Source organism: Halichoerus grypus, chromosome 8 (genome assembly GCF_964656455.1).
Source record: "Halichoerus grypus chromosome 8, mHalGry1.hap1.1, whole genome shotgun sequence".
NCBI classification, from domain to species: Eukaryota; Metazoa; Chordata; class Mammalia; order Carnivora; family Phocidae; genus Halichoerus; species Halichoerus grypus.
In genome coordinates, this window is record NC_135719.1 from 34,384,516 (window position 1) to 34,411,980 (window position 27,465).

General features: G+C 40.5%; 1 protein-coding gene across 1 annotated transcript in view; it reads right to left on the reverse strand.

The window, feature by feature from the left end:
- The window catches only part of OCA2 (OCA2 melanosomal transmembrane protein), a 516,129-nt gene that overhangs the window by 334,671 nt on the left and 153,993 nt on the right, over positions 1-27,465 (reverse strand). Inside the window, exons 10-11 of the mRNA XM_078078703.1 lie at positions 3,523-3,594; positions 2,036-2,101 (exon numbers count right to left, since the gene is read on the reverse strand). Of these exons, the coding sequence (XP_077934829.1) occupies positions 2,036-2,101; positions 3,523-3,594 (138 nt within the window). The remainder of the gene's footprint in view (positions 1-2,035; positions 2,102-3,522; positions 3,595-27,465) is intronic.

The following is a 27,465-nucleotide window of genomic DNA, read 5'->3' on the forward strand; positions in this document are numbered from 1 at the left end:
GAACTTGTGCTTCTTTCTAGTGATGACATAAGAGACAGTAACAAAAAGTAATGTCCCACTTACTCCAGATCTAATCAACCAGATATTTCAACCAGCCGGAACTTTCTGGATGATTCTGTATTATACCTCCTAAGATGGCAATATACCAATGCATTGAACTTGGAGCAAGAAGATGCAGGTTCAAGTACTAATTCTGCCACTTAGAAGTAGTTTAACCTTGTGCAAACAAAATTATTTAATCCTCTGTATTTCAGCTTTTTCCCCTCAACTTTAAATGTTTTATTCCTTGTAAGACTATTGTAGAAATTCAATAAAATTATGTAAATTAAAGTACTTAGAAAATAGTAGGCCCAATACTGTCTTTCAAATATACTGCATAAAATGAAAATTTCCAAAAATCAGTTTAGACTCAATAAAAATATCTATCTCATCTCTAGTGACCACTGATGTTTATCCTAACCCAAATGGCCACCTCCACCTGTTGCTGTCTGCAGAATGTGGTGCTTCACTCACCAGTAGATGCTTCACATGAACTGAATTGAATGGGTAGGTCCTGTGTGGTCTTCCATTGTTGTGGGGAAGCTGGCCCACACATTTGCTGCCAAAACTACCCAGAAGAGACTGAGACTCAGGGATTGGGGTAAGTAGCCCCATAGGTGGCTGACTGCCATGAAATAAAGAAGAAAAGGCAGGGGCCTGGATATATGAACTATCTTTCCACATCCAAAGTTTTAGAATCTTGCTGAACTGACATCAACTGAGAAAAAAACTAAACCATTTGTTATGGGCTCAATTGTGCTACTTTCCCCCACAAATTCCTATGGTGAAATCTTAACCCCAGTACCTCAGAATAAGTTAAAGTGAGGCCCTAATCCAGTATGACTGGTATCCTTATAAGAAGAGGAGATAGCACACAGACACACACAGAGGGAAGACCAGGTGACAATACAGGGGAAAGATGTCATCCACAAGTCAAGCAGAGGCCTCAGAAGGAACCAACCCTGCTGACACCTTGGTCTCAGAAATCCAGCCTCCAGAAGTGTGAGGAAATAAATTTATGCTTTTGAAGCCACCAATCTGTGGTACTTTATTATGGCAGCCCCAGCAAACTAATACACCATCCATTTAAGGTGTTTTTTTACAAACCATTTCAAATACTAACAAAATGATAAACACACACTTGCCTAAGGTTTTTTTTAAACTTATTTTATGAGACATCTGTTATGTCTTCTTTCTTCTTTCCAGATGTGCAGGCCCCACTATATATTTTTCAGGACCAACAGGATTATGAGTTTCTCTTTAAAGCCTAAGTTCAGAGAATTGCCCTGTCTCCTTACACTCTACTCAGAAAGGAGGCAGCTAGTTTGGATCACATTAAAGTCTAGAGTAGCATGGCCTTCTGTTATGACTACCCAGGAGGAATAAACATTACCAAGAAAAATGAGGAAATATAGTAACCTGCTTTATGCAAAGTAGGTCTTTTGTCCAGAAAGGGAAAACCCTCCTTCAGACCACGTAGCTGTTGTGGGTCTGTTCAAGAACACATGCAGCATTCCCACTGCCATCCAGGCCCTTATCAATTTTCACTTATTCTAGTTAAATCAGTTTATGACACATAAACTATTCCTTAGGGACAACTCCTTCCATTTTCCATGTAATCACAGGTGTTTTTCTAATCACCAAAACTTACATGGTTCACTTATTTAGAATATTCCATTTTATATTTTAAGAGCAGTAATTTTATACTTTAAAGCCATTTTAAAAATTTGCTAAATTTTTTAAATGGCAATATTATTTAACTATCAGACAGGCCTACGGCTGCAATTCTCTACCTAACTAACCAGAGCATCAATCATTCCATTCCTCCACAGGAGAAATTTTCTAGACCTGTACTAACACTTCTTAATCAAGCCCTAATTGTCAAGCAGTACAATGTCTTTAATATAATGAAAGATTATTAGCAGTAGCAACAAAAGAGAAGGTGCTGGGTTACAGCAGGCTGGGAGCCCTGTCCCACTGGGAGGACTGTAATTACCATGCCAAATAGCAGGGCCAAAGTCTCAAAATCAATCCACTCCACCACATGGGTCAGGCTGGGTCTCTGCAATCAAAGCACAAATTTCCCAATTAATCTTGTGCATCATCCTCTTGGTGACAAGCTGTAAAAAAAATGTGCTATTCTTTATGGCAAGCCCACTCATTGGGCCAGAGTCAAAAATCACACCATCCCCTTGCCTTTGAAATTAGAGTATATCATCAATGAAAACCACTTGTAACCCAAGGCATAATAATGTCAAGCCTATGCATTTAGTTATAAGAAAAGCAAATTTCTTAAATCCTGTCCTTGGCAACTCCATGAAGTCTATATCCTGAATTGCAGGATTGACCCTTGAGGTTGTGAGGTCCCCACATGCCTTCCTTGGTGTTGGAGCATGAGGCCAGGATGGCAATACTGAAGGACACACTTGTCCTACTCACCAGTTGTCCATCCACTCTCACTTCATCTTCTAACAACCCTGCAGATTAGGGAAGGCTGGAGTCATGGGGAAATGGGAACATGGAGTGTAAAGCGAGGGCACTTTGAGACTCTAGTTGTTGGGAAAGGACTGCACAGCGGCCCAGGATGCTAACCACAGCACTGGCTGTGTGCCACATTAACATTTTCTAAAACAAAATAACTACTACTATACTACTACTTAAGAGTTAATAAAAGTAACCGTGGCTTATGTATAAGTTTTAGGACTCTGGGACATTTTACCCTAGAGTTAGTATTTGTTTATACCAACTCTAGCCAAGAAAAATTAAATAAATAAATAAATAAATAAATAATAACTGAACATAGCTCCACATAGTTTTTTAAACCAGTTATTATTCTTTGGTTGACTGGATGGCCTATAGTAGTGCTTTGCAGAACGCTCCTCTGAATTCTATAGAGTTGTTTTCAAATCCACTTCTGTGTGCTGCCACCTTGTTGGGTTCCAGTACTGCTCCTCAAACAATGGCAGGCCTCCATCTTCAGTGGGTGCTTGGCCTCTCCTGCCTCCCTACATTCACTCCTTTGTTCCTGCCAGACAAGCCACACACAGACACTGATTATGTGCCATCAGCCCCCAGACACACATCTCTAGGGACCTCCTGGTGTCTGCAAGACAGCGCCAACCTCACCATTTATCACCTCTGCTCCAGGCAGGATGACCCCCTCTAGTTCCCAAAGGCTGACAGCACCAAGTCAACTCTAACACCACTCAGCTATATAGCCTGGGGCAAATGAGTGACCATGATGAGCCTTTCCTCAACCAAAATGGGGAATAAAAAATGTGTGTGTGATAAAGTCAAATGAAAAATACTCATCAATGTTGAAAGGTTTGTTAGTTCATGCTTCTAGCATGGTTCCTGAGGGAGAAATGTGGAAAGAGTATATGAAAGAATGAAAATCACCAGCTAACACCTAATTTCTAGACTGTCTTTAAATCTTATACCCTATGGAGTGGTAAGCCATTGATTCAAAATGTTACAACTTACATCTCCAATCACAGCCAGCGCTGCTAATGCCGCAAGGGAACCCAACATGGCTGCCAGGGTTCTGTGAACAATCTGGAAATGAACGTAGGAAATTATTTCATTCTGGTCCACAGGGGTTTAAAATGCACAAAAGCCTATATTGCTATTTGTATCCATTAATGTCAGCCATTCTGTACCATATCTATTAAGAAAATAAATAAATCATGGGTCTTGCTGTTTCAGTCACACACAAATAGCACCAGTCTGCCTTCTAAAGAAAGCTGATTTCATTTCCTGAATAATTAGATGACCCAGAAGTAGAAGCAGAAGGCTACAGTATGTTCTATAAAGAAGCCTGCAGTAAATTGTCATTAATTATTTACCATATGATTCCTAGGCAACTAGACCATTAGTTCCACAACATAAATCAATTCTGCCCCATTACTGAGACTGTTATTAAACCAAAGGTATATTGTCAAATACTTAATCTAATTGAGACTTCAGTGTTGTCACTGAATCATGAAAGTACTTTTTCTGTTTAATTATAATTCAAATGGACATGGAATTTCTGAGACAAAATATGAAGAAAGGCAAGGATGCAGAGAAATTGGAACCCTCCAACATTGCTGGTGGGAATGTAAAATGGTGCAGCCATCATGGAAAAGCTTGGCAGTTTCTCAGTAAATTAAATAATAAATTACCATATAATCAGAAATTCAACTCCTAGGAATTTACTCCAGAGAAATGAAAACATATGTCCTATTAAATTAATTAAATGAGGCCATTAAACTGAAGTGGCTCTAACACCTTAGCAGCCTACTAAGCAAACCAAAATCTAAGCCTATAATAAATGCCTCAAGGTTAAGAAATCAAAATCTAAGGACAACTCATCATAAACAGCCAACTAGACTTCCCAAATATGGCAAACACTTAGGCTATAGCTAAACAAATTATTTACTTGCTACGCTTTCCCCTTTTCCCTGTAAAAGTCTTTCCCATACCTCCTGTTGGTAGAGCACTCCTAAGCACTCCCAGTTTGGCACTGCCTAATTCAAACAAATTTTTGCTCAAATAAACTCTTAAAAATTTACTATGCCTTGATCTTTTAATAATTCACATAAAGCATAAATGTTCATAGCAACATTATTCAAAATAGACAAAAACTGGAAACATTCCAAATGTCTATCCATGGTAAGTGGATAAAGAAAAAGTAGTATATGTTACAACATGGAACTACTGATACATGCTATGTCATGAATGAACCCAAAATACCTTATGCAAAGTGAGAGAACTCAAACACAAAAGACTGCATATTGTGTCATTCCATTTATATGAACTGTCCAGAAAAGGTTAATTTAGAGAAACAGAAAGATCAGGGTTGCCTAAGGCTGGAGGTAACAATAGAGACTGATTGCAAATGGGCCCTAGGGGTCTTTATGGGGTGATGGAACATTCTAAAACTGTATCATGCTAATAGTTGCTGCTGTGGTCTGAATGTTTGTGTCCTCCCAAAATTCATATGTTGAAATTCTGATCCCTAAAATGATGGTATTAGAAGGTGGGCTTTTGGGAGATCATGAGGTCATGAGGGCGGATTCCTCATGAATGGGATTAGTGACCTTATAAAAGAGGATCCAGAGAGATCTCCTGCTTCTTCTACCACGTGAGGATACAATGGAAAGTCTGCAACCCATAAGAAGGCCCTCACCTAACGCCTCCAGAACTGTCATTTATAAGCCACTCAGTTTGTGGCATTTTGCTATAGCAGCCCTAAGAAACTAGTACTGAGAAGTGGAGACACTGCTATAATCCCTAAAAATGTGGAAGCAGCTTTGGAACTGGGTAATGGGTAGAAGGTGGAAGAGTCTGGAGGGGCACACCAAGAAAAGACTACATTGCTACTAACAGACCATTAAAAGCAATTCTGGTGAGGGCCCAGAAGGAGAGCTGTCTGAGGAGAAGCCTCAGTCTTCATAGAGAATACCTAAGTGGTTGTGAACACAAAATGTTGGTGAAATATCAATGGTAAAGGCCATTCTGAGGAGGTCTCAGACAGAATGAGGAACATGTTATTGAACAATGAGAATAGGTGATCCTTGTTATAAAGTGGCAAAGGACTTGGTTGAATTGTGTTTGTATCTTAGTTTGTGCAAGGTAGAACTTGTAAGGGATGAAATTGGCTAACTGGCTGAGGAGATTTTTAAGCAAAGAGATGAAAGTGCTGCCTGATTACTCCTCAGTGCTTGGAGTAAAATGAGAGAAGTGAGAAATTACTTAAAGATGGAATTGTTAATCAAAAAGGAAGCCAAACTTTAAAATTTGGAATTCTCAGCCTATCCAAACTGAAAGAAATGAGAAAGTTTATTTAGGAGAGAACACAAAGGGCATGGCCAAATTTGGTAAGGTTATCAGTTTGGATCTGACATCTCAACAGAAGCTAGGAGCTAGTCATCAAGACAATGGGGAGAATAGTCAGCTTCTAAACAGAAGCCAAGACCTGCCATCCAACACAGTGAAAGAATAGCCCAGAAGGTATTTCAGAGATCATCAGGGCTGCCTCTCCCATTCTAGGACCAGAGTGCAAAGGCCTACATGGCAGAAAGATTTCAAAGGGTGAGCCAATGCTGCTTGGCACTGCTTCACATTGTGGGCTCCAGTGGACCTAGGGCACCCAACAAAGCACAGGGGGCATGGCTTTCTCCACCTAGATTTTGAAGAATGGACCCCCTGGAGCCCTAGGCTTTGGACCCAGGCATAGGACCACCAAGAGCATAAGATCACAGCAGAAAGCCCCTACTAGGGCAATGCCCAGTACAGCAGTAGACCAGTAGAGCCATGGGCCTTTGATTCCAGCCTGCAGAATGGGGTGTGTCCAGCAAAGTCATGAGGGCAGGGCTACCTAAAGCAGTGAAGGCAGGACCCTCACTGGTTTTGAACTTGCCAGGGACCCATCAATCCTTTCATCTTTCCTATTTCTCCCTTCTGTAATGGGAATATCTATCCTATGCCTGTTCAACCATTGCATTTTGGAAGCACATCTGAGTTCACACATTCAACATCTTTGGTTCAGAGCTGGGAGAAATTTGTCTCCAGATATACATTCACTCTCATCCATATCTGATTTAGATGCTATTTAGATGAGACTGAGGACTTCAGACTTTTAAGTTAATGCTAGAATGAGTTAGGACTTCTAGGGTTATCGAAATGGAATGAATGTATTTTGCATTTAAGAAGGACATAAATTTTGGGAAGCCAGGGGTAGAATATTATAGTCTGAATGTTTCTGTGTCCCCAAAACTGTGAGAAATAAATTTGTTGTTGATGAGGCACCCAGTCAGTGGTATTGCATTACAGCAGCCAAAACAGACTGAGATAGGTGCTAAGGGTTGGTGAACACAGAATGGAGCCCCTCTGCCCTCAGCACAAGATGGACACTCCAGGCCCCAGGACATAGAAGGGAGCACCTCTGCCCAACAGTCAGGGACTCCTGAGATAAGAACCACCCCATCCCCTCACAGGACCCCTGGAGGAGTCTGGTGGTCCAAAATGAAATTCAAGTAAGGCTGCTTCCTATTCACATAACAGTCAAGGCACAATGTCCAGGCAGTGGCAGACAACTGTGCTCAGGGAATGGCCAGAACAAGCTGGAGGGAGAACAGTGGGACAGATGTTTCTCCCACAGAGTCCCGAAGGGGCTTTGGGGCTAGAAACAATGAGATTTCCCAGCACATCTAGGAGAATGGCTAAAATAAAAAGTAGAAACAACACCAAATGCAGGCGAGGATGCAGACTGGCTCACTCACATGTTCTTGTGGGAATGAAAATGGTCCAAAAAACTAAACAAGCAACTACCTTATAACCCATCAATTCCATCCCAGACATTTTATTCCAGAGAAATAAAAACCCATGTTCACAGAAAACCTGTACATGAATAATCATAGCAGCTTTATTTGTAACTGCCCCAAACTAGAAATAATCAGATGCTCTTCAAGAGGTGAGTGGTTAAACATCTATGTCATGGTGAAAAGGTACAAACCACTGATAGAAGCAACATTCTTGAAATGATAAAATTATAGAAATAGTGGGCAGATTAGTAATTGTCAGTGGGAAGGGGATTATAAGGAATGGAAGGAATTGGGTGTGGATACAAAAGGGTAACATGAGGGGTCCTTGTGGGAATGGAAATGTTCTATATCTTGAATGTGGTTACATTAATATGATGATTGTGATTTTCTACTATAGTTTTGTAAAGAGGAGCTGAATATGCCAGACCCAAAATACACCACTTTGGCATATTGATTTTTTTTTTTTGCATAGTTTTTTTTATTATGTTGTGTTAATCACCATACATTACATCATTAGTTTTTGATGCAGTGTTCCATGATTCACTGTTTGCGTATAACACCCAGTGCTCCATTCAATACGTGCCCTCTTTAATACCAATCACCAGGCTAACCCATCCTCCCACCCCCCTCCCCTCTAGAACCCTCAGTTTGTTTCTCAGAGTCCATAGTCTCTCATGGTTTGTCTCCCCCTCCAATTTCCCCCCCTTCATTTCTCCCTTCCTACTATCTTCTTCTTTTTTTCACATATATTATTTGTTTCAAAGGTACAGGTCTGTGATTCAACAGTCTTACACAATTCACAGTGCTCACCATAGCACATACCCTCCCCAATGTCTGTCACCCAGCCACCCCATGCCTCCTGCCCCCCACCACTCCAGCAACCCTCAGTTTGTTTCCTGAGATTAAGAATTGCTCATATCAGTGAGATCATATGAGACATGTCTTTCCCTGACTGACTTATTTCGCTCAGCATAATACCCTCCAGTTCTATCCACGTCGTTGCGAATGGCAAGATTTCATTCCTTTTGATGGATGCATAATATCCCATTATATATATATACCACATCTTCTTTATCCATTCATCTGTTGATGGGCATCTTGGCTCTTTCCATAGTTTGGCTATTGTGGACATTGCTGCTATAAACATCAGGGTGCATGTACCCCTTTGGATCCCTACATTTGTATCTTTGGGGTAAATACCCAGTAGTGCAATTGAAGGGTCATATGGTAGCTCTATATTCTACTTTTTGAGGAACCTCCCACTGTTTTCCAGAGTGGCTGCACCAGCTTGCATTCCCACCAACAGTGTAGGAGGGTTCCCCTTTCTCTGCATCCCCACCAAAATCTGTCGTTTCCTGACTTGTTAATTTTAGCCATTCTGACTGGTGTGAGGTGGTATCTCATTGAGGTTTTGATTTGGATTTCCCTGATGGCATATTGATTATTTTTAATTAAAGTTACTTGAGAGGGGCGCCTGGGTGGCTCAGTCATTAAGCATCTGCCTTCAGCTCAGGTCATGATCCCGGGGTCCTAGGATCGAACCCTGCACCAGGCTCCCTGCTCAGCAGGAATCCTGCTTCTCCCTCTCCCACTCCCCCTGCTTGTGTTCCCTCTCTCACTATGTCTCTCCCTGTCAAATAAATAAATAAAATATTTTTTAAAAATTTAAAAAATTAAAAAAATAAAGTTACTTGAGAAACAGCTGTTACAAAAAAGACACTCTAAACCTTTTATGTCCCCCTGAAAAGAAAAAATAAATAAATCTCCCATGTGAAATGTATTCTCCCTGGACTAATAGGGTAGATGCCATCCTCATCACCAGAAATAGGGCACTCAGGGCTGAGAAGGCTATATAAACAAGCCTTGTTACTTCACTAATTTACTACCCAAGCCCAAACCCCTTTGTCTTGTCAATTCTTCACAAATGTGTTGTTTTCTTATCTAGAAGATATAAAAGCTGCCTACTTTGGTCATTTCTTTGAGGCTCATATTTGGGGGGGGGGCTCCTATATGTACAAAATGAGTTTTTGTTTTCTCCTATTAATCTATCTTCTGCCAACTTAATTATCAAATCAACTGTGATATAATGATAAAAAATATATCTTTTGTCATTCAGATGACCAACATTTGTTTCTCAGATATACCTAATCTTCAACCACAGTTCCTGAAAACACTTCAGAGCTATAAAAGTGAAATGAGATTAAAGAGTACACTTGTGTTGATGAGCACCAGGTGTTGTATGGAAGTGTTGAATCACTAAATTGTACACCTGAAACTAATATGACACTATATGTTAACTAACTAGAATTTAAATAAAAACTTTAAGAAAAGGAGTGCACTTGTCATGATAAGCACCAGGTGTTGTATGGAAGTGTTGAATCACTATATGGTACACCTGAAACTAATATTACATTATATGTTAACTAACTGGAATTTAAATTAAAAATTTAAATAAGTAAGTAAATAAATATAAATAAATAAATAAATAAAATGGGTGTCTTGTCATTAATGAAGGTGACTTTTGGACCCCACTCAAGGGCAGTGGCTGGTTGCCAGGAGGACCAACCATGTGATTAGAGGATTAAAACTGTTAATTTCACTCCCCAACCTCCAGAGAGGGTAGAGGGGCTGCATCAACCAATAGCCAATGATTTATTTAATCATTACTATGTAATGAAGTCTCCATAAAAACAAACGAGGATAGCTTTTGGTCCTTATTTTCAGAGAGCTCCCATGCTTGAGGAACCAGAACACTTCCGCATGCCATCAAGCTGGGCCCCAAGCTCCATGACAACAGAAGCTCTTTTCTTGGGGACCTTGCCCTATGTATCTCTTCACATTCTTTAATAAACTGATAAACATAAGTAAGTGTTTCCCTGAGTTCCATGAGCCACTATAGCAAATTAATCAAACCTAAGGAGGAAGTTGTTGGAACCTCTAATCTGTTGCCAGTTGGTCAGAAGCCTGGGGCTTATGACTGGTTTCTGAAGTCAGGAGTGGGCACTGAATGCCTACCCTGTGGAATCTGATGCTATCACTGAGTAGTGTCATAATTGAGTTAAATTCTCAGGTGTCTGAGAATTGCTTGGTGTTGGTGGGGACTCCCATGCTGGAATTGACTCTGGGAACCCTAAAAGACCAGCCAAAGAATGTAGGCAAGAAAGAGGGAAATTTCTCCCATCCCCACAGTATTACCATTGGGGGAAAGTGGATAAAGAGTACAGGGAATCACTGTATGTCTTTCAACTACATGTGGATATGCAGCTATGTCAAAATTAAAACTTTAATTTAAAAAAAGGCATGCTTCTCTCCTCTAAGACATTGCTAAACTTAAATCAAGGACAGAATGTAGGATCCTATTCAGCATACAATTTACAATAAAAAAGCAAAACAAAATTTTTTTTAAAGAAAAAGAACATATGGGTTCAAATCAGATGACCCCAAGGATACTTTTCATTCCAGAATTCCATGGCAATATCTTCCTAAATTTGGAAAGCTGAAATTAATGCCATCAAAATATAAGCAGCTTTCACAACATGATGCTTACTTTAATTAAAAAATAGCAACAACAGTGCACTGGGCACTGCTCCCAGCATTGAGGACTCAGCAATAAAGAGACAGGAATGCCCTGGCTGTGTGGAGCCCAGTCCCTGTAAACAAGAAATGAGTGTTTGGTGAACAGAGTGAGGGATGTCATGGGACAGAGAGGCCTGAAAGTATGACACAGTCAGGACACAGGACACCCAGAGAAGGAGAGGAGACTCAGCTCCGAATAGGTGTCAGGGCCAAAAGGGGCTTCAGTGTCAGCGGCAGAAGGGAAGGAGAGGAGGGGCCAGCAGTCAGGGACAGGCAATTGGGCCACAGTCAGGAGAGGTTTGGGTTTAATTTCATCATTTCTCATTCAAAAACAAACCAAGTACTTGCCAAAAAAATTGCACGTCTTCCCTGCTTTGTATGTGTGTATATGAGAAAGAATGAAGAACAGTGAGAAAGAATTAAAGGAAAATGTTGCGGATCAACAAACTTCAAGAAAGCACGGAGCCTTGAGTGAATTCTAAGCAGTCTGAGTGTGTGTTAATTTCCCCTGCTTTTGTTTAATCCAATGAGGCAGGTTGCCAAGAAGCAAAGTTCTTTTCCTTCTCACCATGGTTCCAAGGCAGGTTACATTTGTCTTATTTTTTTCTATTTTTGAAAAGCATTACATAGAACATTTTTCTAATTGGTCAAAAGTGGTTTTTAACGCACTTGATATTAAAATCACTGAAAACTTCATGAAAGATTATAAATTAAAGCACTGTACATAATTTCATGAGTCTGCACATAAATGCATTCTGCTCAGAGGTTTCAAATCATTTTAGAAACAGCTTTCATGAACAACAATGTACCTCTATATTTTGCCTGCTATGTGTGATATACTACAGAAACCTAAAATTAAGTTCACAATCTACATTGAATTGCAACTTTTCTCAACAATGCTCACAGAGACCACTTTTATGTGATGCAATGCCCTTTTAACTATTATTTTTACAAATAACACAGGCAAAGCTGTTTCAAAATGTCAATAAATTATTCTGAGCAATGTAGGTTCCAACAACCTTGACAGGTGTCATACTAATTGCAGAGCCTCTGTTAATAAAGGCAACCACTTTCAAAGTATTATGCAGTAGATTGCAAAGGCGGTGATAAAGTTCCACTTTAACTGCATTCCTTATGATCTCATTAAGGGCTGAAATCAGTTATATTCAGTTATGTCAGTTATTCTATTACATAAAAAAATACTACATATTCTGCTATTATGACAATGTAGCCTTATACTAGTGCAAGAAGAAAGAAAAGAGGAAGGAGAAGAATGAGAAGAAGATAAGAGAGGGGGAGGGAAGAGGTGAAGGAGAGAGACAGAGAAAGTGACACTATCAAAGAACACCACAGTGATCCAGGTCTTCATTAGAACCAGTGCCTTGGAACCTAAACATTATCCTCATTTTGAATCAGTGTTCTTTGCCTTCTGCCTCACCCTGTCCTGAGACTAACCACATTGGGCTTGAATGATCCTTGGGCGCTTGGAACCAGCCATGACCTCTCACCCTGTACACCACTTGTCAGGCCCCCTTCTAACTAGCAGCACCTTCAGCCATTGCTCTGCTAAGTCTCACATAACAGAGAAGATGGATGGAACATTAAGTGCGTTCCAAAGATCTTCAGTTCCTTGAAGTGTTGATAATCTTAGCTCAACAGAAGACCCTGTGGGCCAACAGGCATGGGAGATGCTGGTTAAACATAGATTCACATATGCCTCTCTGCAATGTTTCCAAAACCATAATTGCTACTGGGATTCTCCTCTCAAGATGCATCCAGAAGGAAGAAATGAAAGAACATGCACCCTGGGAGGGGCCACAGGTTATCTGGGAGTCAATGCATAGCCCCACTAGTCCACTGAGGCCATATAAGCAGGCATGACAAATACCAGTCTGAGCAGAGCCTCAGAGGTGCTGTTCAGACAACAGTCCTGCCATCAAGTCCCAGCAGAGCAGAAAGCAGTGGGTTGTAAGTCACTGGGATATTTCGGTGAGCTGTGGACACAGAAAATGTTGACTAAGGAGGAGGAGCAAGATGGAGGCGGAGTAGGAGACCTAAATTTCGTCTAGTCCCAGGAATTCAGCTAGATAGGTATCAAACCATTCTGAACACCTACGAACTCAACAGGAGATCAAAGAAAAGAATGGCAGCAATACTCTACACAGAAAAGTGACCACTTTCTGGAAGGTAGGACGTGAGGAAAGGTGAATCCAAGGCGATATATGGGAAGATAGACCACAGGGGGAGGGAGCCTGTCAGCCAGCTACCAGCAGATAGAGCAGCAGAGCACAAAATCGGAACTTTTAGAAGTCGGCTCTGCTGAGGGATGTTGCTCCAGTGGCTAAGTGGGGGGTGGAACCCCTACTGGGACAGTGTGGTCTCAGGACCCTTGGGGTAACAGGAAGACCAGGGGTGCCTGAGTGCGGCAGAACTCCCAGGTATCAGAGCAGGGAAGCTGGCAGCAAAGAGGGAGCCAAGGAGTGGGCTCTCAGCTCGGGGTTGCCATAAACCATGATCCGCGGCACAGTTGGGCCACTGCTCTTCCAGCAGAGACCCAAAAAGCGGCAGATCCAGGGAGGCTCCCCTTCCTCTCCCGGGAGGAGCGGTGCGTTTGGGACTCCACACGGGGTTGTGTGCCAGAGATAGAAATGCTTGGTCACAGTCTGGGTGAGCATGGAGTGCAGCCGGAGACCGGGGAGACAGGAGTGACTGACTGCTTTTCTCTGGGGGCGCACTGAGGAGTGGGGCCCCGAGTTCTTGGCTCCTCTGGGGTGGAGATTGGGAGGCCGCCATTTCCAATCTCATCCTCCAAAGATGTACGGAAAGCTTGCAGGGAACAAAAGCTCCCAAGAACAAACCCGAGCAGATTACTTAGCCCAGACCCGGCAAGGGTGGGGCAATTCTGCCTCCGGCAAAGACATTTGGGAACCACGGGAATAGGCCCTTCCCCCAGAAGATCAGCAAGAACGGCCAGCCAAGACCAAGTTTACCAATCAATGAGAACGGCAGAACTCCAGCGCTAGGGGGATACAGCACATAGAATTCATGGGTTTTTTCCCCCTGATTCTTTAGTCTTTCAAAGTTAATTTTTTTTTCTTTTTCTATTTTTAAAAAATTTTTTCTTTTTCCCTTTTTCAACCAACATCTTATCAATCCCTTTTTTAAAAATCCTTTTTATTTTTCATTTTTTGAGTCATATTCTATCCCTTCATAGCAGTTAACCTTATTTTTGGTATATATATATATATATATATAATTATATATACTATATATATAATTTGTTCTCTCTTTAAAATTTTGGGATACAGTTTCTTCTAACAGACCAAAATATACCCTAAATCTCTAGTGTATGGCTTTGTTCTAATCTCCTGCCTGATCACATTCTCTCCCTTTCTTATTTTTTTTAATTTCTCATCTTTATTTCTTCAACCAACTTCTTACTTATTAATTCCTTTTATAAAATCTTTTATAATTTTAATCTTTACAGTCATATTCTATCACTTCATCATATTTACCCTTATTTTTGTACATATATAAGTTTTTCTTTGTTTAAAATTTTGGGAGGCACTTTCTTCTAACAGATCAAAATACACCCAAAATCTAGTGTGTGGCACTGATCTATTCACAAGCCTGATCATATTTGATCACATTCTTTTTTTTCTCTTTTTTCTTTCTTTCCCCCCCATTTCAGGTCTCTTCTGATTTGTTTAGTGTATATTTTTCTGGGGTCATTGTTACCCTGTTAGCATTTTGTTCTCTCATTCATCTATTCTCCTCTGTACAAAATGACAAGATGGAAAAAATCACCTCAACAAAAAGAACAAGAGGCAGTACCGACTGACAGGAACCTAATCAATACGGACATTAGTAAGATGTCGGAACTAGAGTTCAGAATGACAATTATAAAGATACAAGGTGGGCTTGAAAAAAGCATGGAAGTTATTACAAAAACCCTTTCTGGAGAAAAAAAGAACTAAAATATAACCAAGTCAAAATCAAAAAGGCTATTAATGAGGTGCAATAAAAAATGGAGGCTATAACTGCTAGGATAAACGAGGCAGAAGAGAGAATTAATGATATACAACAAAATGATGGAAAATAAAGAAGCTGAGAAAAAGAGAGCTAAACAACTACTGGATCACGAGGGCAGAATTCGAGAGATAAGTGATACCATAAGACAAAACAATATTAGAATAATTGGGATCCCAGAAGAAGAAGAAAGAGAGGGGCAGAAGGTATATTGGAGCAAATTATAGCAGAGACCTTCCCTAATTTGGGGAAGGAAACAGGCATCAAAATCCAGGAGGCAGAGAAACCCTCTCAAAATCAATAAAAATAGATTAATACCCAGATATCTAATAGTAAAACTTACAAGTCTCAGAGACAAACAGAAAATCCTGAAAGCAGCTTGGGACAAGAGGTCTGTAATGTACAATGGTAGAAATAGTAGATTGGCAACAGACCTATCCACAGAGACCTGGCAGGCCAGAAAGGACTGGCATGATATATTCAGAGCACTAAATGAGAAAAATAGGCAGCCAAGAATACTATATCCAGCTAGGCTGTCATTGAAAATAGAAGGAGAGATAAAAAGCTTCCAGGACAAACAAAAACTAAAGGAATTTGCAAACAGGAAACCAGCCCTACAAGAAATCTTGAAAGGGGTCCTCTAAGCAAAGAGAGAGCCTAAACGTAACATAGACCAGAAAGGAACACAGACAATACACAGTAACAGTCACCTTACAGGCAGTACAATGGCACTAAATTCATACCTTTCAATAGTTACCCTGAATGTAAATGGGCTAACTGCCCCAATCCAAAGACACAGGCTATCAGATTGGATTAAAAAACAAGACCCATCCATATACTGTCTGCAAGAGATTCATTTTAGACCCAAAGACACCCCCAGATTGAAAGTGAGGGGCTATAAACCATTTACCATGCTAATGGACACCAAAAGAAAGCTGGGGTGGCAATCCTTAGACAAATTAGATTTTAAACCAAAGACTATAATAAGAGATGAGGAAGGACACTATATCCTACTTAAAGGGTCTATCCAACAAGAAGATCTAACACTTGTAAATATCTATGCCCCTAACATGGGAGCAGCCAATCATATAAGCCAACTAATAACAAAAGCAAAGAAACACATTGACAACAATACAATATAATACAATACAATAATAGTGGGGGACTTTAACACCCCCCTCACTGAAATGGACAGATCATCTAAGCAAAAGATCAACAAGGAAATAAAGACTTCAAATGGCACACTGGACCAAATGGACTTCACAGATATATTCAGAACATTCCATCCCAAAGCAACAGAATACACATTCTTCTCTAGTGTCCATGGAACATTCTACAGAATAGATCACATCCTAGGTCACAAATCAGGTCTCAACTGGTACCAAAAGATTGGGATCATTCCCTGCCTATTTTCAGACCACAATGCCTTGAAATTAGAACTCAATCACAAGAGGAAAGTTGGAAAGGACTCAAATACTTGGAGGCTAAAGAACATCCTACTAAAGAATGAATGGGTCAACCAGGAAACTAAAGAAGAATTAACAATATTCATGGAAACAAATGAAAATGAAAACACAACTGTACAAAATCTTTTGGATGCCACAAAGGCTGTCCTAAGAGGAAAGTATATAGCAATACAAGCCTTTCTCAAGAAACAAGAAAGGTCTCAAATACACAACCTAACCCCACACCTAAAGGAGCTGGAGAAAGAACAGCAAATAAAGCCTAAACCCAGCAGGAGAAGAGAAATAATAAAGATCAGAGCAGAAATCAACGAAATAGAAACCAAAAGAACAGTAGAACAGACCAAAGAAACTAGGAGCTCGTTCTTTGAAAGAATTAACAAGATTGATAAACCCCTGGACAGACTTATCAAAAAGAAAAGAGAAAGGACCCAAATCAATAAAATCATGAATGAAAGAGGAGAGATCACAACAAACACCAAGAAATACAATCAATTATAAGAACATATTATGAGCAACTCTATGCCAGCAAATTAGATAATCTGGAAGAAATGGATGCATTCCTGAGATTTATAAACCACCAAAACTGAACCAGGAAGAAATAGAAAACCAGAACAGACCTATAACCACTAAGGAAATTGAAGCAGTAATCGAAAATCTCCCAACAAACAAGAGCCCAGGGCCAGATGGCTTGCCAGGGGAATTCTACCAAACATTTCAAGAAGAATTAATACCTATTTTTCTGAAACTGTTCCAAAAAATAGAAATAGAAGGAAAACTTCCAAACTCATTTTATGAGGCCAGCATTACCTTGATCCCAAAATCAGACAAAGACCCCATCAAGAAGGAGAATTACCAACCAATATCCCTGATGAACATGGATGCAAAAACTCTCACCAAAATATTAGCCAATAGGATCCAACAGTACATTAAAAGGATTATTCACCACGACCAAGTCGGATTTATCCCTGGGCTGCAAGGTTGGTTCAACATCCGCAAATCAATCAACGTGATACAATACATTAATAAAAGAGAACAAGAACCATATGATCCTGTCAATAGATGCAGAAGGGGGTGCAGCAAGATGGCGGAGGAGTAGGAGACCTGGATTTCGTCTCCTCTCAGGAATTCAGCTGGATAGGGATCAAACCATTCTGAACACCTACAAACTCAACAGGAGATCGAAGAAAAGAATAGCAACAACTCTCTGAACAGAAAAGCGACCACTTTCTGGAAGGTAGGACGTGTGGAGAAGTGAATCCGAGGCGATATTCAGGAGGATAGATGGCGGGGGAGGGGCCTCCATCAGCCGCTTCTGGCAAGTGATAGAGCCACGGAGCACAAAATCGGAACTTTTAGAAGTCTGCTCCGCTGAGGGACATCACTCTGGTGGCGAAGTGGGGGGTGGAACCCTCGCGGGACAGTGTGGTCTCAGGACCCTCGGGGTCACAGAAAGACCGGGGGTGCCTGAGTGCGGCAGAGCTCCCAGGTATCGGAGCAGGAAAGCCAGCTGCAGAGACGGAGCCCAGGTGCGGGCTCTCAGCTCGGGGTTGCTATAAACCGTGATCCGCGGCACAGTCGGGCCACTGCTCCTCCAGCAGGGACCCAACAAGGGGCAGATCCGGGGAGACTCACCTTCTTCCCCCGGGAGGAGAGGTGCGGGAGCGCACCGCGGGGATCTGCTGGGTTTGGAGACTCCACCCAGGGTCGGATGCCAGATAGAAAGGCGCGGTCACAGGCCGGGTGAGCGCGGAGTGCGGCCGGAGACCGGGGAGACGGGAGTGACTGACTGCTTTTCTCTGGGGGCTCGCTGAGGAGCGGGACCCTGAGTTCTCGGCTCCACCGGGGCGGAGACTGGGAGGCCGCCATTTTCACTCTCCGCCTCCAAAGCTGTACGGAAAGCTTGCAGGGAACAAAAGCTCCCGAGAGCAAACCCGAGCAGATTACTTAGCCCGGACCGGCAAGGGTGGGGCAATTTTGCCCCCGGCAAAGACATTTGGGAACCACGGCAACAGGCCCCTCCCCCAGAAGATCAGCGAGAACAGCCAGCCAAGACCAAGTTTACCGATCAATGAGAACGGCAGAATTCCAGCGCTAGGGGAATACTGCACATAGAATTCATGGCTTTTTTACCATGATTCTTTAGTCTTTCAAAGTTAATTATTTTTTTTTACTGTCTTTTTTTCTTTTTTCCTTTTTTCCTTTTTTTTGAATTTTTCTTTTTCCCTTTTTCAAACAACATCTTATCAATCCCTTTAAAAAAAAAAAAAACATTTTTATTTTTCATTTTTAAAGTTATATTCTATCCCTTCATAGTAGTTACCCATATTTTTGGCATATATATATAAGTTGTTCTCTCTTTAAAATCTTGAGATAGTTTCTTCTAACAGATCAAAATATACTCTAAATCTCTAGTGTATTGTTTTTTTCTACTCCCCTGCCTGATCACATTCTCTCCCTTTTTTCTTTCTTTCTTTTTTTTTTATCCTATTCTTTCTTTTTTCAAACAACTTATCAAATCCTTTTTAAAAATTTTTTATAATTTCCATATTTACAGTCATATTCCATCCCTTCATCATATCAACCCTTATTTTTGTACATATATAAGTTTTTCTTCCTTTAAAATTTTGGGAGGGACTTTCTTTTAACAGACCAAAATACACCCAAAATCTAGTGTGTGGCACTAATCTATAATCCAGCCTGATCATATTTGATCACATTCTGTTTTTGTTTTGTTTTGTTTTGTCCTGCTTTTGTTTGTTTTTATCTTTATCTTTTTCTTTTTTCTTTTTTTCTTTCTTTTTCTTTTTTCTCTCTTTCCCTTTCTTTTCCCACTGCTTCAGGTCTTTTCTGATTTGTTTAGAGTATATTTTCTGGGGACGTTGTTACCCTGCTAGCATTTTGTTCTCTCATTAATCTATTCTCCTCTGCACAAAATGACAAGACGGAAAAAATCACCTCAACAAAAAGAACAAGAGGTAGTACCGACTGCCAGGGACCTACTCAATACGGACATTAGTACGATGTCAGATCTAGAGTTCAGAATCATCACTTTAAAGATACTAGCTGGGCTTGAAAAAAACATGGAAGTTATTAGAGAAACCCTTTCTGGTGAAGTAAAAGAACTAAAATCTAACGAAGTAGAAATCAAAAAGGCTATCAATGAGGTGCAATCAAATATGGGGGCGCTAACTGCTAGGATAAATGAGGCAGAAGAAAGAATCAGTGAGATAGAAGACCAAATGATGGAAAATAAAGAAGCTGAGAAAAAGAGAGATAAACAACTACTGGATCACGAGGGCAGAATTCGAGAGATAAACGATACCATAAGATGAAACAACATTAGAATAATTGGGATCCCAGAAGAAGAAGAAAGAGAGAGAGGGGCAGAAGGTATATGGGAGCAAATTATAGCAGAGAAATTACCTAATTTGGGGAAGGAAACAGGCATCAAAATCCAGGAAGCACAGAGAACCCCTCTCAAAATCAATAAAAATAGGTCAACACCCCGACATCTAATAGTAAAACTTACGAGTCTCAGAGACAAAGAGAAAATCCTGAAAGCAGCTCGGGAGAAGAGATATGTAACCTACAATGGTAGAAACATTAGATTGGCAACAGACTTATCCACAGAGACCTGGCAGGCCAGAAAGGACTGGCAGGACATATTCAGAGCACTAAATGAGAAAAATATGCAGCCAAGAATACTATATCCAGCTAGGCTGTCATTGAAAATTGAAGGAGAGATAAAAAGCTTCCAGGACAAACAAAAACTAAAGGAATTTGCAAACACGAAACCAGCCCTACAACAAATATTGAAAGGGGTCCTCTAAGCAAAGAGAGAGCCTAAAAGCAACATAGACCAGAAAGGACCACAAACAACATACAGTAACAGTCACTTTACAGGCAATACAATGGCACTGAATCCTATCTTTCAATAGTTACCCTGAATGTAAATGGGCTAAATGCCCCAATCAAAAGACACAGGCTATCAGATTGGATTAAAAAACAAGACCCATCGATATGCTGTCTGCAAGAGACTCATTTTAGACCCAAAGACACCCCCAGATTGAAAGTGAGGGGGTGGAAAACCATTTACCATGCTAATGGACTCCAAAAGAAAGCTGGGGTGGCAATCCTTATATCAGACAAATTAGATTTTAAACCAAAGCCTGTAATAAGAGATGAGGAAGGACACTTAAAGGGTCTATCCAACAAGAAGATCTAACAATTGTAAATATCTATGCCCCTAACATGAGAGCAGCCAATTATATAAGGCAATTAATAACAAAAGCAAAGAAACACATCGACAACAATACAATAATAGTGGGGGACTTTAACACCCCCCTCACTGAAATGGACAGATCGTCTAAGCAAAAGATCAACAAGGAAATAAAGACTTTAAATGACACACTGGACCAAATGGACTTCACAGACATATTCAGAACATTCCATCCCAAAGCAACGGAATACACATTCTTCTCTAGTGCCCATGGAACATTCTCCAGAACAGATCACATCCTAGGTCATAAATCAGGTCTCAACCGGTACCAGAAGATTGAGATCATCCCCTGCATATTTTCAGACCACAATGCTTTGAAACTAGAACTCAATCACAAGAGGAAAGTCGGAAAGAACTCAAATACATGGAGGCTAAAGAGCATCCTACTGAAGAATGAATGCGTCAACCAGGAAATTAAAGAAGAATTAAAAAAATTCATGGAAACCAATGAAAATGAAAACACAACTATTCAAAATCTTTGGGATACAGCAAAGGCAGTCCTAAGAGGAAAGTATAGAGCAATACAAGCCTTTCTCAAGAAACAAGAAAGGTCTCAAGTACACAACCTAACCCTACACCTAAAGGAGCTGGAGAAAGAACAGCAAATAAAGCCTAAACCCAGCAGGAGAAGAGAAATAATAAAGATCAGAGCAGAAATCAATGAAATAGAAACCAAAAGAACAGTAGAACAGATCAATGAAACTAGGAGCTGGTTCTTTGAAAGAATTAACAAGATTGATAAGCCCCTGGCCAGACTTATCAAAAAGAAAAGAGAAATGACCCAAATCAACAAAATCATGAATGAAAGAGGAGAAATCACAACCAACACCAAAGAAATACAAACAATTATAAGAACATATTATGAGTAACTCTATGCCAGCAAATTAGATAACCTGGAAGTAATGGATGCATTCCTAGAGATGTATCAACTACCAAAACTGAACCAGGAAGAAATAGAACACCTGAACAGACCTATAACCACTAAGGAAATAGAAGCAGTCATCAAAAATCTCCCAAAACACAAAAGCCCAGGGCCAGATGGCTTCCCAGGGGAATTCTACCAAACATTTCAAGAAGAATTAATACCTATCCTTCTCAAACTGTTCCAAAAAATAGAAATGGAAGGAAAACTTCCAAACTCATTTCATGAGGCCAGCATTACCTTGATCCCAAAACCAGACAAAGACCCCATCAAAAAGGAGAATTACAGACCAATATCCCTGATGAACATGGATGCAAAAATACTCACCAAAATACTAGCCAATAGGATCCAACAGTACATTAAAAGGATCATTCACCACGACCAAGTCGGATTTATCCCTGGGCTGCAAGGTTGGTTCAACATCCGCAAATCAATCAATGTGATACAATACATTAACAAAAGAAAGAACAAGAATCATATGATCCTCTCAATAGATGCAGAAAAAGCATTTGACAAAGTACAGCATCCTTTCTTGATCAAAACTCTTCAGAGTATAGGGATAGAGCGTACATACCTCAATATCATAAAAGCCATCTATGAAAAACCTACAGCGAATATCATTCTCAATGGGGAAAAACTGAGAGCTTTCCCCCTAAGGTCAGGAACGCGGCAGGGATGTCCACTATCGCCACTGCTATTCAACATAGTATTGGAAGTCCTAGCCACAGCAATCAGACAACAAAAAGAAATCAAAGGCATCCAAATTGGCAAAGAAGAAGTCAAACTCTCACTCTTTGCAGATGATATGATACTTTATGTGGAAAATCCCAAAGACTCCACCCTAAAACTGCTAGAACTCATACAGGAATTCAGTAAAGTGGCAGGATATAAAATCAATGCACAGAAGTCAGTGGCATTCCTATACACCAACAACAAGTCAGAAGAAAGAGAAATTAAGGAGTCGATCCCATTTACAATTGCACCCAAAACCATAAGATACCTAGGAATAAATCTAACCAAAGAGGCAAAGGATCTGTACTCAGAAAACTATAAAATACTCATGAAAGAAATTGAGGAAGACACAAAGAAATGGAAAAACGTTCCATGCTCATGGATTGGAAGAACAAATATTGTGAAGATGTCAATCCTACCTAGAGCAATCTACACATTCAATGCAATCCCCATCAAAATACCATCCACTTTCTTCAAAGAAATGGAACAAATAATCCTAAAATTTGTATGGAACCAGAAAAGACCCCGAATAGCCAGAGGAATGTTGAAAAAGAAAAGCAAAGCTGGCAGCATCACAATTCCGGACTTCCAGCTCTACTACAAAGCTGTCATCATCAAGACAGTATGGTACTGGCACAAAAACAGACACATAGATCAATGGAACAGAATAGAGAGCCCAGAAATGGACCCTCAACTCTATGGTCAACTAATCTTTGACAAAGCAGGAAAGAATGTCCAATGGAAAAAAGACAGTCTCTTCAACAAATGGTGTTGGGAAAATTGGACAGCCACATGCAGAAGAATGAAACTGGACCATTTCCTTACACCACACACAAAAATAGACTCCAAATGGTTGAAAGACCTCAATGTGAGACAGGAGTCCATCAAAATCCTAAAGGAGAACACAGGCAGCAACCTCTTCGACCTCAGCCGCAGCAACTTCTTCCTAGAAACATCACCAAAGGCAAGGGAAGCAAGGGCAAAAATGAACTATTGGGACTTCATCAAGATAAAAAGCTTTTGCAAAGCAAAGGAAACAGTCAACAAAACCAAAAGACAACTGACAGAATGGGAGAAGATATTTGCAAATGACATATCAGATAAAGGGCTAGTATCCAAAATCTATAAAGAACTCATCAAACTCAACACCAAAAGAACAAAGAATCCAATCAAGAAATGGGCAGAAGACATGAACAGACATTTTTCCAAAGAAGACATCCAAATGGCCAACAGACACATGAAAAAATGTTCAATATCGCTCGGCATCAGGGAAATTCAAATCAAAACCTCAATGAGATACCACCTCACACCAGTCAGAATGGCTAAAATTAACAAGTCAGGAAATGACAGATGTTGGCGGGGATGCGGAGAAAGGGGAACCCTCCTACACTGTTGGTGGGAATGCAAGCTGGTGCAGCCACTCTGGAAAACAGTATGGAGGTTCCTCAAAAAGTTGAAAATAGAGCTACCATATGATCCATCAATTGCACTACTGGGTATTTACCCCAAAGATACAAAAGTAGGGACCCGAAAGGCTACGTGCACCCCAATGTTTATAGCAGCAATGTCCACAATAGCCAAACTGTGGAAAGAGTCAAGATGTCCATCAACAGATGAATGGATAAAGAAGAAGTGGTATATATATACAATGGAATATTATGCAGCCATCAAAAGGAATGAGATCTTGCCATTTGCAACGTCGTGGATGGAACTGGAGGGTATTATGCTGAGCGAAATAAGTCAAACAGAGAAAGACATGTATCATATGACCTCACTGATATGAGGAATTCTTAATCTCAGGAAACAAACTGAGGGTTGCTGGAGTGGGGGGTGGGGTGGGAGGGATGGGGTGACTGGGTGATGGACACTGGGGAGGGTATGTGTTCTGGTAAGCGCTGTGAATTGTGCAAGACTGTTGAATCTCAGATCTGTACCTCTGAAACAAATAATGCAATATATGTTAAGAAAGAAAAAAAGAAGAAGAAGAATGTAGCAGGAGGGGAAGAATGAAGGGGGGGAAATCGGAGGGGGAGAAGAACCATGAGAGACAATGGACTCTGAAAAACAAACTGAGGGTTCTAGAGGGGAGGGGGTTGGGAGGATGGGTTAGCCTGGTGATGGGTATTGAGGAGGGCACGTTCTGCATGGAGCACTGGGTGTTATGCACAAACAATGAATCATGGAACACTATATCTAAAACTAATGATGTAATGTATGGGGATTAACATAACAATAAAAAAATTTAAATAAAAAAATAGATGCAGAAAAAGCGTTTGACAAAGTACAGCATCCTTTCTTGATTAAAACTCTTCAGAGTGTAGGGGTAGAGGGTACATACCTCAATATCATAAAAGCCATCTATGAAAAACCCACAGCGAATATCATTCTCAATGGGGAAAAACTGAGAGCTTTCACCCTAAGATCAGGAACACGGCAGGGATGTCCACTATCACCACTGCTATTCAACATAGTACTAGAAGTCCTAGCCACAGCAATCAGACAACAAAAAGAAATCAAAGGCATCCAAATTGGCAAAGAAGAAGTCAAACTCTCACTCTTTGCAGATGATATGATACTTTATGTGGAAAACCCAAAAGACTCCACCCCAAAACTGCTAGAACTCATACAGGAATTCAGGAAAGTGGCAGGATATAAAATCAATGCACAGAAATCAGTGGCATTCCTATACACCAACAACATGACAGAAGAAAGAGAAATTAAGGAGTCGATCCCATTTACAATTGCACCCAGAATCATAAATACCTAGAAATAAATCTAACCAAAGAGGCAAAGAATCGGTACTCAGAAAACTATAAAATACTCAGGAAAGAAATTGAGGAAGACACAAAGAAATGGAAAAACGTTCCATGCTCATGGATTGGAAGAACAAATATTGTGAAGATGTCAATGCTACCTAGAGCAATCTACACATTTAATGCAATCCCCATCAAAATACCATCCACTTTTTTCAAAGAAATGGAACAAATAATCCTGAAATTTGTATGGAACCAGAAAAGACCCCAAATGTTGAAAAAGAAAAGCAAGTCTGGTGGCATCACAATTCTGGACTTCAAGCTCTATTACAAAGCTGTCATCATCAAGACAGTATGGTACTGGCACAAAAACAGACACATAGATCAATGGAACAGAATAGAGAGCCCAGAAATGGACCCTCAACTCTATGGTCAACTAATCTTCAACAAAGCAGGAGAGAATGTCCAATGGAAAAAAGACAGTCTCTTCAACAAATGGTGTTGGGAAAATTGGACAGCCACATGCAGAAGAATGATACTGGACCATTTCCTTACACCACACACAAAAATAAACTCAAAATGGATGAAAGACCTAAATGTGAGACAGGAAACCATCAAAATCCTAGAGGAGAACATGGGCAGCAACCTCTTCGACCTCAGCTGCAGCAACTTCTTCCTAGAAACCTGGCCAAAGGCAAGGAAAACAAGGGCAAAATGAACTATTGGGACTTCATCAAGATAAAAAGCTTTTGCACAGCAAAGGAAACAGTCAACAAAACCAAAAGACAACCAACAGAATGGGAGAAAATATTTGCAAATGACGTATCAGATAAAGGGCTAGTATCCAAAATCTGTAAAGAACTTATCAAACTCAACACCCAAAGAACAAATGATCCAATCAAGAAATGGACAGACGACATGAAGAGACATTTCTGCAAAGAAGACATCCAAGTGGCCAACAGACACATGAAAAAGTGCTCAGCATCGCTCAGCATCAGGGAAATCCAAATCAAAACCTCAATGAGATATCACCTCACACCAGTCAGAATGGCTAAAATTAAGAAGTCAGGAAACGACAGATGTTGGCGGGGATGCGGAGAAAGGGGAACCCTCCTACACTGTTGGTGGGAATGCAAGCTGGTGCAGCCACTCTGGAAAACAGTGTGGAGGTTCCTCAAAAAGTTGAAAATAGAGCTACCATACGATCCAGCAATTGCACTACTGGGTATTTACCCCAAAGATACAAATGTAGTGTTCTGAAGGGGTACATGCACCCCAATGTTTATAGCAGCAATGTCCACAATAGCCAAACTATGGAAAGAGCCAAGATATCCATCAACAGATGAATGGATAAAGAAGATGTGGTATATATATACACAATGGAATATTATGCAGCCATCAAAAAAAACCCCACAAAATCTTGCCATTTGCAACGATGTGGATGGAATTGGAGGGTATTATGCTAAGCGAAATAAGTCAGTCAGAGAAAGACACATATCATATGATCTCACTGATATGAGGAGTTCTTAATTTCAGGAAACAAACTGAGGGTTGCTGGAGTGGTGGGGTGGGACGGATGGAGTGGCTGTGTGATAGACATTGGGTAGGGTATGTGCTATGGTGAGTGCTGTGAATTGTGTAAGACTGATGAATCACAGACCTGTACCTCTGAAACAAATAATACATTATATGTTAAAAAAAAAAAAGAGAGAGAGAGAGAGAGAGAAGATAGTAGGAAGGGTAAAATGAAGGGGGGAAATCTGAGGGGTAGATGAACCATGAGAGTCTATGGACTCTGAAAAACAGAGGGTTCTAGAGGGGAGGGAGGTGGGGGGGATGAGTTAGTCTGGTGATGGGTATTAAAGAGGGCATGTATTGAATGGAGCACTGGGTGTTATATGCAAACAATGAATCATGGAACACTACATCAAAAACTAATGATGTAATGTATGGTGATTAACATAACATAATAAAATAAAATTTAAAAAAAAAGAAAAAAATAGAAGAACAGAAAATGTTGACTAATTTTGAAATAGGTCCAGAAGTAGGACACTACAGATACAAAAACCTAAAATACATAGCAAGGCTATCAAGGCTGGGAAGTAGTCCATAAAACACCTGACATAAAATTTGAGGGAAAATGGCAACTCAATTTATTTGGTAGAAAATATTCAATAAAAGGGTCACCTGTCATAAGATGCCAAAAATGTACCTGATGATTTTGGAGGTTTGGGCACATGCCTGAGGCAGATGCTAAAACACAGAAGCTGTGAGGTATGAGGTGAATGCTGGAACAAGGGGCTGTGTGGTGTGAGGTGGATGCTTGAAAGTGGGGCTGTGAGGTGAGAGGTAGATGCTGAAA